The 16461-nt window shown below is 44.6% G+C and overlaps 1 protein-coding gene across 20 annotated transcripts in view; it reads left to right on the forward strand.

The window, feature by feature from the left end:
- PXK (PX domain containing serine/threonine kinase like) overlaps nucleotides 1–16461 on the forward strand; it is a 108457-nt gene that overhangs the window by 10778 nt on the left and 81218 nt on the right. For all 20 annotated transcript variants that reach the window (XR_014145300.1, XR_014145318.1, XR_014145301.1 and 17 more), the window contains one exon: nucleotides 14119–14169. Coding sequence is in view for 14 of the 20 variants with exons in the window: in XM_081819793.1 (XP_081675919.1) it covers nucleotides 14119–14169 (51 nt within the window). In the remaining 6 variants the exon portion in view is untranslated. Of the gene's footprint in view, nucleotides 1–14118; nucleotides 14170–16461 lie in introns of those variants that run through there.

A 16461-nucleotide genomic window follows, 5' to 3' on the forward strand; every position in this document is an offset into this window, starting at 1 on the left:
GAGAGAGAGAGAGAGCATGAGATGGGGGAGGGTCAGAGGGAGAAGCAGACTCCCCGCCGAGCAGGGAACCCGACGCGGGACTCGATCCCGGGACTCCAGGATCATGACCTGAGCCAAAGGCAGTCACTCAACCAACTGAGCCACCCAGGCGCCCCTTATTTTTGAATTTATTTTATTTGAGAGAAAGAGAGAGTGAGTGAGAGAAAGCACAAACAGGGGGAGTGGCAGGCAGAGGGAGTGGGAGAAGCAGGTCTCCCTGCTGAGCAGGGAGCCCGATGTGGGGGCTCGATCCCAGGACCCCGGGATCATGACCCGAGCCGAAGGCAGACGCTTAACCGACTGAGCCACCCAGGCGCCCCGGAGAAAATATTTAAATAATTGTTTTATTGATGTATTTTTTAAAAAGTAGAAATACAAACAGAAGCCTTGTAGCCTTTAACACGTAAATCCTTCCAGAGACTCTAGTTGTTCATCCTATTCTAAACCGTTACTAACCCACCATAAGGATCTCAGTTTAAAATACTAAAGAATGACTAGCTATGTTCTCTGAGGCTAGGTTGTATTTGCAGACTTCAGTTCATTCAGCAGATACTGCTGTGAGCATGCCCCTTGTTCTTGGCACTGTGCTAGGCACTTGGGGTGCACATCGGAGCAAGACAGATGTGGTCCCTGCCTTTGTTTGTTTATTCCAAAAGGATCTGTCATGGAGGATTCTGGTGTGGGGTAAAAGATGGGAAAGGGAGATTGGGGCCAGCTGTGGGGCCCCTTAGAGGCCAGGCTCAAGTTTCTGAATAGCAGTGAGGGACTTGAGCGGATATGTAGCATGTGGAAGTGGTATTTTAGGAAACTTAATTTGCTGGCGGTGAGTAGGGGTCCGTGAAAATCGTGAAGGGAGGGGAAAGGAGAGTCCAGAGTGGTAGTGAAGCAGTGGGCTTAGAAAGGCCACATCAGGGGTGCCTGGGTGGCTTAGTCGGTTAAGTGTCTGCTTTCGGCTCAGGTCATGAGCCCAGGGTCCTGGGATTGAGTCCTGCATCAGGCTCCCTGCTCAGCAGAGAGCCTGCTTCTTTCTCTCCCTCTGCCTGCCACTCTGCCTACTTGTGATCTCTCTATCTCTCTGTCAAGTAAGTTAAAAAAAAAAAAAGAAAGGCCACATCAGGTCAGTGGCACAGGGGAGAGAAGGACTGGAGAGAGGGAGGAATGCAACAGATAAGTCTGCTAGGTAGAGGCCGTGAGGGAAACAAAGGCACCAGAAATGATTAGAGAAACAGTCCTGGTCTTCCCAGGAAGATCGTGAGTCTGAGTTTGGTTCTAGAAAGTTCGGGCAATACTGAAGAGGCAGTGGCACTTGCCATGATAACAGCTAGCATTGTTTAAGCACTTAATACGGGCGGGGCCCAGCCCTGTGCTAAGTTCTCTATGTTACTTACCTCATTTCCTGAGTTGGACAAATTCGGGCCCCCATGTAACCACTGTAACGTTTTCATCTCCAGATACTTCCTTGAGGCTTCTTTGCAGTCAGTATCCTTCCTCTGATCCCTGGCAGCTGCTGGTCTGCTTTCCGTTACTGTCATTTCACCTTTTCTAGAGTGTTATATATAAATGGCATCTTATAGGGTATAATGGTTTGTGTCTGGCTTCTTTCACTTAGCATAAAGCTTTGAGATTCTTTCATGTTGTCGCATGTTTCTTTTTATTGCCCAGTAGTATTTCACCGTTTGTTATGCATTCATTAGCTGGTTGACATTAGCCCACTTTGGGGCTATTGTGAATAGAGCTTCTGTGAGCATTGGGTACCAGTCTTTGTGTGGACGTACTTTCATTTCTCCTGGGCAAATACCTAGGAATGGAATTGCTTAGTCATATGGTAAGCGTATATTTAACTTTAAAAATGAAATTGCCCGAACTCTTCTAGATTCTTACCTGATTCTCATGGCAACTCTGGATTGAGTTCACTATTATCTCCATTTTTCAGTTGGAAGAAAATGAGGTGCAGAGAGAGTAAGTAACTTGCTCCAGGCCATAGGGCTGGGGGTGGCAGAATGGTTTGTAGGCCAGTGGACATTGAGCCATCCCCAGCCTGATCTATTATTAGGGCCCGCAGAGTAGTGGACCTGTTTGATGGCCCCATGAAGCCCAGGCCTGGACGAGGATGAGTTAGGGGTCCTCCCCTGAGCCACAGAACCAGACACTAATTTGGGTTGCCATTTTCTCAGTTCTCCCATCCTGGCTGCAGAGGGGTGGACTTAGTTCATTACATGCAGCGGAGGCTTTAGAGCAATGCAGTCCAACGGAAATATAATGCAAACCACGTATGTAATTTTAAGTTTTCTCGTAGCCACATTAGAAAAGTAAAAAGGAACAGGTGAAATGAATTTAAATAATCTGTTCCTAACCCAATATATCCAGAATATTATTTCAGTAGATAATCACTATAAAAACTATTAATGTGTTTTGTGTTCTTTACATCATACAAAGTTTTTGAAACCTATGTGTGTTTTACAATTACAACATACCTCAGTTGGGACTAGGCACATTTCAGGTGCATGATAGCTCCATCCTGCTTGTGCCTACTGTACTGGACAGCCCAGATGCAGACATGAACAATAATATCCAGATGTGCGGTTGCTAATATGGAAAGAGATTCATCTTATTTTAAGTGAGGGCAAAAAAGCAAGTCATAACATACTATGTTTAGTGTGCTCGTGTTTTCATAAATATCTAATGTTTATATCTGCAAACAACCTATAACTCTACTGGCCAGTGGCTACAGTTAGCCACTTACACTACTTACATTTAATAAAATTAAATAAAACTTAAACTTCAGGCTCTCAGTCAGTGGCTACTGTGGTGGACGTCACAGCCTTAGGTCAGTACTCTCTCCAGACTGCTGAGCCGAGTGAGAAGAGCTGAGCAGGACCTGCCCGTCCTGCAGCCAGTTGGGCTTTGTGACCATTGAGACCCAGAGCCTTCATGGTTTCTGACAGAGTAAAGCACAGGACAGAGGTGCAGCTGTTGTTGGAGTTTTAACAGGAGCATAGAGTGGAAACAGAACGGCCTAGTCAAAGACTCTGTTCCCTTCTGGGACAACTGAAGTTAACCACCATTCACATTGCTGGGTGCCACTCCAGAAGCCTGATGTCCACTTGAGGCACGTTCATCTAAAAATGTTCCCCTCTGCTGCTTCAGAACCTGCCTCATGTTCATGGGGGGGCTTATATAACCTTGGGAAGAGAAAAGAACTTTCCCACTTGTACACAGCTTCTGTGTGGTGCCAGATGACATTCAGCCCGCAGTTTGTGAGCATGCAGGAGTGCGCAGCTTGCTGAGCGCAGAGGTCTCCGAGTCAGGAGACTGGGCCGGGAGGTGTGTCGAGAGCTCTGCGGCTGTTTCTTACTCCTCTTACCCAGGCCTGGGTCCCCGTGGTCCGCAGTCTGCCCCTCACTCTCTCTGGGCTCTTCCTCACTTGAGGGACTGGTTCTGCCTGTGTAGCTGACCTCTCCAGCAAAATGAGGGGTGTATGATGTGTAAGCGTCCTGCCTCAGGCCGCAGGGGGTAGGAAGAGCTGTGCCCTGGGTCAGACAGGCCTTGGGTGGAGTCCATTCTCCTGACTTCCTAGCTGAGTGCCCTTGTTTAGAGCACCTGCCCTCTCTGAGAAGTGGGGTTCTTGTGAAAGAGATACAGTGACATGTACCTCCAAGCACTGTGGGGAGTTGGGATAAGCTGAGGAACAGAAGAGTTAAGTGCTCCACGAACGTAGCGGTTACTACCTTCAGCTCTGAAGAGGTCGACGGCAGCGTGGTGTGTAGAGTCACTGACATGGTTGTGATTGGAACTAGCATCTCAGGAGGACACAGGGATTCTTTTAGGAGAGGCAGAGTAAATTTATGTGCAGTCAGCCCTCCCTCATCCTTCGTGATGCTGAGCAGTTCTACTCCGTTGAAACCACTAGGGACTTCCCTAGCTTGACTTCCCCATAGTTTCAAGCTCCTTTCCCACCAAATATTTTACCACCCCGGATACTAATAGAATTAATTTGTTTGACTTTCATCTTCTGTTTTTTCAATCTCTCCAGCACAGTGAAAGTGCTGGTGAGTCATAAAATGACTAAAAGTTCCCTCGCCAAAGGAAAAAAGATGAGAGCTTGCATTTATCATTGATAATGTACTGTGCTCTTATCCGAGCTCAGATCATCTCAGTCCTTATCACTCAAGATTCTTCGTTTGAAAGTAGAATGTTTTAAATTACATGTGTAGCAAACCAAGGAACTTTTGGAAAAATTGTTTTTCCTGGTTAGGAAAGTAAAATATGCTCATTGAGGATAACCTAAAAAATATGAAAAAAATAGCTAAGAGAATTTAAACCACACATAATTTCACCCCAGAGATAACTGCTGTTAACATTTGTTGTAGTTCCCTCTTCTTATCAATGTTATCATTGTTTTTTATCCTTTTAGAATATTTGACATTACAGCATACACATTGTCCTGTGTAATGAAAAATTCTTTTAATACACCATTCTAAAGGCTTGCGTATTCTTCCACTACATGATTATACCATAAACAACATAACCATTCTCTTATTGTTGATATCCGGGTTTTTTTAGGGTGAGGCTTTTTACTTAGCTTCCTTAAAAGTGGATATAGAAGGGGTTCCTGGCTGGCTCAGTTGGTGGAGCATTGACCCTTGATCTTGGGTTGTGGGTTTGAGCCCCACGTTGGGTGTAGAGATTACTTAAAAATAAATTTTTTTTTTTTTAGAGATTTTATTTATTTATTTTGACAGAAAGAGAGCACAAGCAGGGGGAGCACCAGGCAGAGGGAGAGGGAGAAGCAGGCTCAAAGCTGAGTAGGGAGCCCGACGCAGGGCTCGATCCTAGGACCCTGGGATCATGACCTGAGCCAAAGGAAGGTGCTTAACTGACTGAGCCACTCAGGCGCCCTTTAAAAATAAAATCTTAAAAACAAATAAATAGGTAAATAAATAAATGTGGGCATAGAAGCTGGGACAAGAGGAGCTGGAGTAATGGTGCTTGCTGTCAGAAGTCAGAGACTGATAAAATTATTTCCTGTGTTCAAAGGGAATGGCTGCTTTTTGTTGTTCCCTTGGTGCTCCTGACAGTGCTGTGGCCATCTCCTGTGCTTGCTGATTAGGGCCCTGGTGTATTCACCCGTACACACCTTGTGTTTGCTATTTCTTAGCAGAAAAAAAAACTAAGTTCCAAAGCTGGCCTCTATGCTGGGTGCTGGGTAAGTATACAATCTCATCTAATACTTACTGCCATCCTGTTGGAAGGGTATGATTTTGCAGATAATAAACAGGCTCAGAGGCTCAGCAGAGTTAAGTCACAAAACTAGTAAGTGGCAGCTGGGCTTTGAATTGGGTCTCTGTGACTGGAAAGCCAGGCCCTCTCCCCCTGGGGACTTTCTGTGGTGGCATGGGGGAGGGGCGCACAGTGTGGCTGATCAGCACATCAGCCTCCAGAAGGCTCTGGGGCCCTAGCACGGCGGTAGGCAGAGAAGTGGCCCCAGGAGGAGGAACACTTCCTTCCTAGCTGGTACTCAGGTTGGTACCAGCTGAGGGCGGGAGGGTTGAGGAGTTGGCCACCCTCAGAGACCAGAGTCCCCATAAACATCATTATTTCCAACCAGATCGGAGTTTGTGTGTTTACTGTCTTTTCTAGCCAGCCAGCTAAATAGTGGTTCTGGGAGGTTATGTTCACTGCGTCTGTTTCTACAGTTTTAGGGCGTCGGCCCAAGAAATTTGAGGATTATTGGAGGTCATATTTCGTTTTTAATTACTATTTGAGCCCAAGATTTTTGAGGGTTTTTTCCCCTTTGCTTTGACGTAAGATGGATTCCCATCTTAACAAATTATATAATTTGCTTTGGCGTCATTTAAGGGTCCTTGTACTACAGAATGCCATAGGAACTGCTGTTTAAAATGCCACGTTCATTCTCTAGTCATGTCTGCGGCTGAAAGGATTTTTGAGCCCTGCTTTGCAGTGTTTCTCCTAGCTGAAACATCGGCTGGCTATCTTTGAAGTCGGCGTGGAGACCAGCTCCCGCAGCAGGGCAGGAGACTGTCCCGCAGAGGAGAGCTTGGACTTCAAAAGGCCTGGAGAAGGAAGAAGCATGCTCAGTAAGGCGGTGGCACCTCACTGCAGGCATCAAAGCACGTTTATGATGTGTTCCTTGCCCCTTCTGGGAACACAGAGTAGAAACTGGAGAACTTGCTTTGCATAAAGGTGAAGCACACAGTTCTATGATTCAGTTTAGATTCAGTTGGCTTTACTCACCTGCCCAAATTTAGGTTAAGATAGTGGTGATTCTTCATATGCCTTTTTTTTTTGAAGATTTTATTTATTTATTTGAGAGAGAGAGAACGTGCTGGCACAAACAGATGGTGGGTGGGCGAGGGAGAGGGAGAAGCCGGCTCCCCACAGAGCAGGGAGCCTGATGCAAGACTTGATCCCAGGACCTAGAGATCATGACCCAAGCTGAAGGCAGACACTTAACCGACTGAGCCACCCAGGCTCCCCCCTTCAAATGCCTTTTAAAACCCTAATGCTTTCATTGCTTTGGTGGCAGGTTTTGCACATTATTGGAGTGCACAGCAGTGAGAATATAACACAGGTACATTTCAGCACTGAAGATCTGCAAATGAAACAACAACAAGTAATGAATATTTAGCAGAGTAAAGAGTAATCATTAATTCTAGGTGAAATATTAAGAATTGTAAGCAGCCAGGCAGGTTGCTGGTGAGCTGAGCAGAAGTCCTGCAACTGAGAATTTCCTCAGAGACCTTGTTGTCCTTCAGGGTGATGTTGCCCACTACCCGTGAGCTGTGGCTCTTGTGCTGTGTGATACCAGGGGTTTGAATATTGAGTTTATAAAGGGATGATAAATCAGGGCTTGGAAGATCCATGGAGACTTTTTTTTTTAATTATTTTTTATTATTTAAGTAGAGTTGACATAGAACTCTGAGAGCATGAGAGGGGGGTGGAGGAGCAGAGGTAGAGAGAGAAGCAGACTCCCCGCGGAGCAGGGAGCCCGATGCAGGGCTCGATCTCAGGACCCTGGGATCATGACCTGAGCTGAAGGCAGACGCTTAACAGACTGAGCCACCCAGGCGCCCTGTGACCTAGTTATTTCATAACTGGAAGTTTGTACATCTTAATCCCCTTCACCTATTTCACCCATGCCCCCACCCCCATGGAGATTTTCTTGAGCATGCTGTTTGACTTTTCCTAGATGTACGTACACATGAAAAAGCAACATGCTTCCTCCTTCCCAAAGGAGCGAGCAGTCAGTTAACAAATTCCCACAATGAGTATTTGCTGCACTTCTACTACGGGCCTGACCTTGTGCTGGGTGCTGTTTGCAATACAAAGAAATATGTGATTCTAGCCCTTGAAGAACTTAATTCAGTTGGAGAGAGTCCTTTCTCTCCCCAGACATAGGTAGACATAGGACAGAAATAGCAGTAACATGATTAAACAGCTGACCTTGCCAGGTGTTGACTCTAGAACAGAGAAAGAGGGGAGTCAATAAGGGATGTTTAGGATACACAGAGTCTGACTGAGGAGAGGAGGGTTTGAGGAGAAGGAAGGGTTAGAACACTTTGGTTGGGTGATAGCAGAACATGGAAGCTAGGCTAAGGAGTTGGGTTTTATTCTGTGGCCAGTGGGAGCCCTGGAAGGTTCCTGAGTAGGGAAGTAGGATGATGTTGGATGGCTAGCAAGTTCACGCATGCTCAGTGTTCTTTGCAGGCCTTCCTATGAAGGGAAAGTGCCAGGAGGAAGTGGGTTTGGGAATGAACTCAAGAGAGTGGTGTGGCTAGCCGGAGACCGGGCCTCCTACCCCAGAGCTACCACTTTCTAGTCAAGGCATTTGCCCTTTCAGAGACTCCTTGTCCCCAGCTGCAAAATGAGGGTAATGGTTCCCATCGACAAGGAGGGGTGAGGGTAAGGATGGAGGAGGCTGTGAGGTTTGGTGGGTGCTTGGCTCATTTGTTTCCTTCCTCTCTTGAGAGGGTTTTTATTTTTACAGTGTAAAGCTGTTTCCTTTTCAAGAGGTTTAGAACCGTGGTTCTCGCCCCTGGCTGCACATTAGAATCACCTGGGGAGCTTTTAGGACCTACTAATGCCTGTGTTTCAGCCAGACAAGTTAAATCAGAATCTCCAGGAGGGAGGGTCAAACCATTAGTATCCTTTTTTTTTTTTTTTTTAAGTTCTCTAGGTGATTATAGAATGCAGCAGGGTTGGCACCCTCTGCCTTAGAGCTGATGATGTGGGAACATGGACAGGTAAAATATCTCCAAACAGTTGCTCTCATCTCTCTGTACTTTGAGTCTCTGAGTAAATCTGATCTCTCTGCCAAAAGGGAAGGAAGAAGAATTATGTGGGTTAACCTAGTTTGAAGGTTTGCTAAAGTTTTGGTTTTAGCTCCTTTAACACATCTTTTCCCCCCAAAGTGATCTGTGTTTATAGCCTCATTAATGTCATTTGGGGCCAGACAGATTCAAAATAAGTTTTCCTCCTTAGTTTTTCCTACAATTTCATCACCGAAGGCATTTTTGAATATCGGCTGTTGTGCAGGGAAATCTTAAATACCTCTCTGAAAACTCAGGAAACAAAATGCCAGTGAGGATGCTTACTTGGAAAATGGCCTGTGTTGGAAGCATTAAGCAACAGTTGTGGAAATGACAACCCCAACCCCGCCCCCCCCCCAGGATTGGAGTCAATAGGTCAACATCATTAGAAATGAACCACCTGAGTTCCACCAACTAGTGAGGACTCTCATCTTTCAGGGCTGCAGAAAGAGCTCAGGGTGCCCCAGGTCCCCGAGGGTTGCCAGTCATGCGTGGCAGGTGGGAAGGTCTGGGGAATCAGGTACTTGGGTTGCACTTCCCACTCAGCTGCTTCCTAGTCGTGCCACCTTGGACAGCTCACTCAATTTAGCTGAGCTGAGATCTACCCTCTAGGCTAATGTGAACATTGAAAGAGAAACGTTGAGTAAAGGGCTTAGCAAAGTTCCTGGCACAGGATCGGTGCTCACTTCTCTTCTCTAATCTCACTTAAGTCAGAAATTCTGTGGTCCTGGGGCCTTTCCAGTTGGAAGAACTGCGCCAGACCACACTGACTAGCCAAAACACTAGGGCTTGACAGGGTGGCCACCCTGCCCCACCAAGATAAAGGGTGTGGTGGCGTGAGGAGGAGCAAGAAGGCCCTTTGGGGAAGTGGCGGCAGATGGTGGGTTTTGGCGGCAGGTGTAGATCTGTGTGACTCAGGCTGCGCTACAGAGCTCTTAGCTTTCCCTTTGTTGCCTGACGGGCCTTGCTGGTTTGTCGTCTCTTTGATACACACTGCAGTTTCCATTGCACATCAGAGATGGTGGGGCAGATGGGAATGGTTCGCTGGAGGATTCTGGGCTGCTGACTGCAGCTCGGGAGGAGGAGGCCTGACTTCAAATGTTGGGTTTCTGCTAGTCCCTAGGGCACTCTTCTCTCTGCTTTAATAAGAGCTACCACCGGTTGCCAGCAATGGACAGCTGTGCTGTGTTTACTGTACAAATTTGAGGTGAAAGTATTTCCTTTTGGTCAAGTGGAAGGTGGTATCAAGCAAACTAAAAAAAATTCAAAATTTTTTTTTTTAAAGATTTTATTTATTTATTTGTGAGAGAGAGAATGAGAAAGAGCACATGAGAGGGGGGAGGGTCAGAGGGAGAAGCAGACTCCCTGCTGAGCAGGGAGCCCGATGCGGGACTCGATCCAGGGACTCCGGGATCATGACCTGAGCCGAAGGCAGTCGCTTAACCAACTGAGCCACCCAGGCGCCCTCAAATGTTTTATAGTTAGGGACCAACTTGTCTTATTGAACTGGAATAAAAATATTTCTGAGCAGGGGTGCCTGGCTGGCTCAGTCAGTAGAGCAACTCTTGATCTTGGGGTTGTGAGTCTGAGCCCCAGGTTGGGGGTAGAGTTTACTTAAAATATTTTCAAGTGAAATCACCTTATATTCCCCAGTGTCTTTCTGTATCTGTTACCAGATGGCAGATGGGACTTGGGGACCACAGGGAAGTCTTAATGGGTCCTAATGTGTTTTTACAAAATGGGTGGTGCTTTCAGGCCCCTGTAACTAAGCAAAGTCTAGGTGGACACAAGTGTGTTACAAATGGTGTTGTATTATGAGGTACCAGTGGGCTACGGCCAAGGGCAGATGATGACAGAGGTAACCCCCAGCACCACCCTGTAACCCAAGCCTCCATGGACTGGGATGACTGGTTTCTCGATGCACCTGAACCTGGGTTTCTCAACCTTGGCACTAATGACATTCGGTGCCAGGTAGTTCTTTGTTGGGGGGTGGGGGTGGGCTGTGCTGTGCACTGTAGGTGTTTAGCATCATCCCTGACTTCTATCTACTGGATGCCAGTAGCACTCCCCTACCCCTTGTGACAACCAAAGATGTCTCCAGACATTGCTAAATGTCATTTGGGTCAGAATCACCCTCTTTGGAAATCACTGGCCTAAATTTAAAGAATGTCTTGGCACAAACTTTAATGAGGACGTCATTTTGGCTATCACCGTCTGACATCATGACCCAGGTATTATCTTGTAGTTACTGCTTCCCTCTGCCAAATGCTTTTCCCAGTCATTATTGTGTGCCATTTTATAGACAAGATTTTTTTTAAGACAATATAATCATAATCAATAATAACCAACTTTATAGGGTATCAGTGAAGGGACTTCAGGAATACCTTAGCAAGACTATTAGCCTGATAGTGCTGGGATCCTGGAGTAGGGACAACTCTAGAGGCATATGGAAGACTAGAACACATAATGATTACTGTCAGTTGGGGGGAGGGGAGAGGAATAAAGGGTGAAGAGCATATATGAAGGAATACAATGAGAAGATGTTTGCCAATTGACTGAATAGTGTAGACATAACCTATTCTGGCACAAATATATGTTCAGGAAGTTCTGAATTTTATTAAGTAAACTCTACCCTCAGTGTGGGTCTAAACTCACGACCCTGAGATCAAGAGTCACATGTTTATAGACAAGTTTTTTTAAAAAATCTAAATTGTGTGTCTACAGAAGGAAGGAATGGAGTCAGACTGTACCTTTCTTGTTCAAACTTACACCGCAGCGTGGAAGAAGTACAGGGATTGGAACATTATGGGTGCTTTAGCGGATGTTTACTACTGGTAGCAACGTCTTCGGAAAGCACAGTTCTGAACTTTAAACTCAACGTATGTAAAGCGAGACAGCCGTGTTTATTCAGTACCTCCAAGTGCCCAACACTGAACCGGAATTTTTGAAATTAATGTTATTCCTCTCATAAATCATAGTGAACTAATAGACGCTAGAAGTGATTTTTGAGAATTAACATTTTCCCCCAATTTTAGGCATCAAAAAAGCTTGTTGATGTGTAGTTGTTTGAAGTACTCAATTATATGTGCTAATTTCAGCTTGCCTCTGAGAATGTAACAGCCCAGAAAATTTGCCAGTAAGATAACCCTGGAAAAAAGAAAATTTCCAACCTAAAGGATTGCTCCCGCAAATTTAAGAATGTCAGAAGTTTTTAGCATTTTATCTGTATGTATTCAGAAATAATTGCATTAGCATATTGCTTAAGAGATTTACCACACTACACAAATCAGTCTTAAAATATTTATTTTATAACCCCATATGAACCCAACTAAGCATAGCGCCAGGTACACAGTTGATTCACTCATAATTGAGTGGATATTGTTGAATTACCATCCTTAACATTTTCCTAAGGAGGCAGGAACTCCTGCTATGAGAACTTTATCAACCTTTCTTAAATAAACAGAATGAAAATGAATGATAGTGCACTAGATCTATTTTAAAATCCAGTCTCCCGGTTAACAATACTTATTTGGCTTTGTTTTCTAAATCCCCTATTTAAATGAGAATTCAGTAGAAAGGATTTGTTGAATACTGTGTTGATAAGCATTTGTTGAGTAGTGACTGTCGGTAATGCCTAAATCATACCACCCAAAGATATTAAAACCATTCTGAACATTTGAGGAAAGAATGTCAACATTCTTATATGATTTAATCTATACCTTCATCATGACTCCCTGTGTATATAGTCCAGAAGGCTGGACTAGGTCTGTGTTTCCTGCTTACCTGTTAGTAAGAATTACCTGGGGAGGCTGTTAACACATCTAATTCCTAGGGTTCTATCCTAGAGATTCTGATTCAGCATGTCTGGTACAAAGCCTGAGAATGTGTATTTTTAATACCCTCCTCCTTAGGAACAGAGAGATGTTAATGACCAGGCCGCTGGCGGGGGGGCTGTCTCTGGATTTGGTTTCTCTGGAAAATGCCATCACTGCCTCTTTATTCTACCCTTTCACTTGTTTTCTTAATCTTGGCCTTCTCTAGCTGATGATGCATATAGAATGCAAACTCTGAACACTGAAAATTGTGGATCTTAGTCTTCTGATTGCTACCACACCTTGTTTTGAATGCCTAAGTTCAAAATTTTTATTTTAGGTAATTATAGATTTACATGCAGTTGTAAGAAATAATGCAGAGAGATCCCATATGTCCATCACCCAGTTTGTTTCAATGGTACTATCTTGTAAAACTGTAGTTCAGTAGCACAACCAGTACATTGACATTGATACAGTCAAGATACAGAACATTCCCATCAATGCAAGCATCCCTCAGGCTGGGGTGGATGGCTGATGCACTACAGAAATTTATTTTTCACAGTTCCAGATGATGAGAGTCCGAGATCAGGGTGCCAGCATGGTTGCCTTCTGGGGAGGGTCCTCTTCCTGGTTCATAGCTGGTACCTTCTCAGAGTATCCTCGTGGTGGAAGGGGCAAGGGATCCTTCTGGGGCCTCCTTTATTTGGCAGTAATCCCATTCATGAGAGTTTCATTCCCATGACCTAAGAACTTCCCACAGGCCCTACTTCCCAATACCATCATCTTTGGCCGTTAGTATTCAACATGAATTTTGGGGGGACACAAACATTCAAAGCATAGCACCTCACTTTGCCTATCTATAGCCACACCTGCTTCCCTCCCCCACACACCCTCCTAATCCAGCCTTAACTCTTACAACCACTAATTTGTTCTCCATAGCTATCATTTTGTCATTTCATGAATGTCATATAAATGGAGTCATATAGTTTATAATCTTTTGGGATTGGCTTTTTCACTCAGCATAACTGTGGAGATTCATCCAAGTTGTTGTGTGAACCAGTAGTTTATTCCTTTTTGTTTCTGAGTGTTGTTCCATGATATGGATGTAGCAAAGTTTAACCATTCACCTGTTTATGGACATCTGGCTTGTTCCTAATTTTAGACTGTTACTAATAAAGTTGCTCTGAGTTCGTGTACAAGTTTTGTGTGAACATAAATGCTCATTTCTCTGGGATAATGCCCAGGAGTACAATTGCTGGGTCGTATGATAGCTGCATGTTTAATCTTTTAAGAAACTGTTAAGCTGTATTCCAGAGTGACTGTACCATTTTACATTCCCTCTGGCAATATATGTGTGATCTAGTTTCTCTGTATCCTAGCCAGCATTTGGTATTATTTTTTGTTTATTTGTTTTAGTCATTGTGGTAGGTGTATAGTACTATCTCATTGTGGTCTTCTTATGCATTTGCTTGATGACTAGGAATGTTGAACATCTTTTTATGTGCTTATTGCCATCTATATATCCTCTTGAAAAGAATGTGTATTCTGCTGTTGTTAGATGGAGTGTCCAAAAATGCTCATTAAATTTGTCGGTTGATGTATTATTGAGTTCTTCTGTGTCCTTCCTGTTTTTCTTATTGTTCTATCAATTGCTGAGAGAAGGGTGTGGAAGTCTCCCAACTGTAACCATGGGTTTGCCCATTTCTTCTTTCAGTTCCATCAGTTTTTGCCTCTCATATTTTACAGCTCTGGTGTTTGGTATATACACATTTAAGATTGCTTTGTCTTGCTGGTAGATTACTGTTTTATCTCGATGTAATAGCCTCTGTCTCTAGTACTTTTCTTTGCTCTGAAGTCTACTTTATCTGATATTTTCACTTAGTTTTGATTCTCTGATTTGGGTGTCTTATAACTGAGGCTCTCCCCCTCTTTTTTAGGAGTACATCATTCGGGTGCAAAGAGGAATTTCTGTAGAAAACAGTTGGCAGGTAAGCATTTTTTTTTTTTGTCCCTAGAAAAATGTTTAACCAAAACATGCATATATATGAATCCTGTTTCTTTTAGAGATAAACCTTCAGCTTTAGGATATTTATTTCCAGGGGCGCCTGGGTGGCTCAGTCATTAGGCGTCTGCCTTCAGCTCAGGTCATGATCCCAGGGTCTTGGGATCAAGCCCCACATCGGGCTCCCTGCTTGGCAGGAAGCCTGCTTCTCCCTCTCCCACTCCCCCTGCTTGTGTTCCCTCTCTCGCTGTGTCTCTCTCTGTCAAATAAATAAATAAAATCTTTAAAAAAAAATTAAGAAAAAAAAAAGATATTTATTTCCAAAGGCTTTTCTGTTCCCATTTGTTTGGTTTAATTTGTGTATGATGTTACCACAGAGAGTATCTAGGAATTTGTTCTCTAGTTTGACCCAGAGTAGGATAGATAGATAGTAGGCAGATTACTTGTTTTGTTCTTAGCACACCTCTTCCCCTGAAGCCATGGTGTAGGTGGGGCCGGTTAGAGTTAAGTCCATGGGGTGGAAAGGCTAGACAGGACCCTGGACATTGTACAGCTCGGACCCTGTGTATTTCATGGACTCCCAGTCCACTCACGGGCAAAACGCTACTGCCAGGTCCCCTGCTGACTGTAGGTGAGGGTCACCTTATGACCCTAGGGTCTGCAGTCCTCGGAGAGAAAAAATTTCCTACTTGGATCCAGAAGTCCTTCCTCTGTCAGTTGACTTTGCAGAGGGTGGCTGACTTCTCTCTAGGGACCATTTCTTTTTCTTTCTTTCTTCTTTCTCTCTCTCTTTCTTTTCTTTTCTTTCTTTCAAGATTTTATTTATTTATTTGACAGAGAGACACAGCGAGAGAGGGAACACAAGCAGGGGAGTGCGAGAGGGAGAAAGCAGGCTTCCCGCTGAGCAGGGAGCCCGATGTGGGGCTCGATCCCAGGACCCTGGTATCATGACCTGAGCCGAAGGCAGACACTTAACGACTGAGCCACCCACGCGCCCAGGGCCCTTTCTTTCTTGCTTTCATAATTATAATTACCCTCCCCGTCTCCACTACAAAACATCTTACCTTGTCCTTCAGGCCTGAATCTTACCTCTCACCCTAAGCAGTCTTGGACCACAGTGGTCCACACTTGGTCTTTTCTTTGCCCAAAATTTCAAACTGCTTTTTGTGTGAATGGTTATACCATTTAACATCTGTTGAGCATTTGTTGTCAGGCACTGGTTCAAGCACATTAATTCACTTAACCCTTTAAAAACAGTTCTGCATGATTGCAGCTCCCCGTTTTACGTTCAAGGGGTTAGTAACGAGGCCATGGTCACACTCAAATCAGTGACAGAACAGGACAGAATCTGTGTATTCTCTGTGATTAGCCGCAGTGCTGCCTTTTGCTCCTTTGCACTTACGAGGGATGGCCTTCCGTTTAACTCTTGCATGTGTAGTTGACAAGCAGGGCAATTGCATTGTCCTACCAGAGAAATCAATCCTTGGTATAGTTTTCCAGATACAGTGCATTAGAATTCCCGGGATACTTCACAAAAAAGTAGACTCTTGGGCCCCACTGTGCGCCTATTGTAGGAGATCCTCTGAGGGCAGAGTCCTAGAAGATTGGTAGATAGTTCTGCTCACTAACATTTGAGAGTCATCAATAAAGGTTCAAGTCAGCCATTCCAAATCAAAATAATTTCCTTGCCCAGAGCCTGAAGAGCTAGTGGAATTTGACTCTGGCCTAATCAGTGGCATCAACATACCTAAGAAAGGATGTATAGACAATGGGAAGTGGACTGTCTGCCAAGAGGGGAAACATGGGGTATCCGGGAGAGGTGTGGCCTCTCTGCCTGCAGGTACAGTCCTGTCTCTAGAATGGTGGGCTCTCAACTGGGGGAAATTTTATCCAGGGCAAGGATGAAAGGGCCTCAAAGCGCTTTGTCCGCTTCCTTTTACTTTGATTTCATGTTCGGTAAAACTTTTTTTTTTTTTTGAGGGAGTAAATCATTAATTCATCTTTCCAGGTGCCTGGTTAATGAGAAAGATATTTAAAGGGCTATTCACCCTAAAAGCAAATACATCATCATTCTCTCTTACCTATTGGCATCTTGTGTGTTTGACTGGTGTTAACCAGTTTCCCATGGCCCAGCCAACTCTGGGCACTGCTAGGTCTGTTTTCTGGGCCTGTCCAGTTAAGCAAGTTAAGCACCAGATATAAGCCCTACTTCCCTTAGTTCAAGTGCCTCGGCCCTAGAATGCCAATAAATATTAAATAAGGAAATGAAAAGAGATGG

This window comes from Leptonychotes weddellii, chromosome 1 (assembly GCF_054177405.1).
Source record: "Leptonychotes weddellii isolate Sample4059 chromosome 1, ASM5417740v2, whole genome shotgun sequence".
NCBI lineage: Eukaryota > Metazoa > Chordata > Mammalia > Carnivora > Phocidae > Leptonychotes > Leptonychotes weddellii.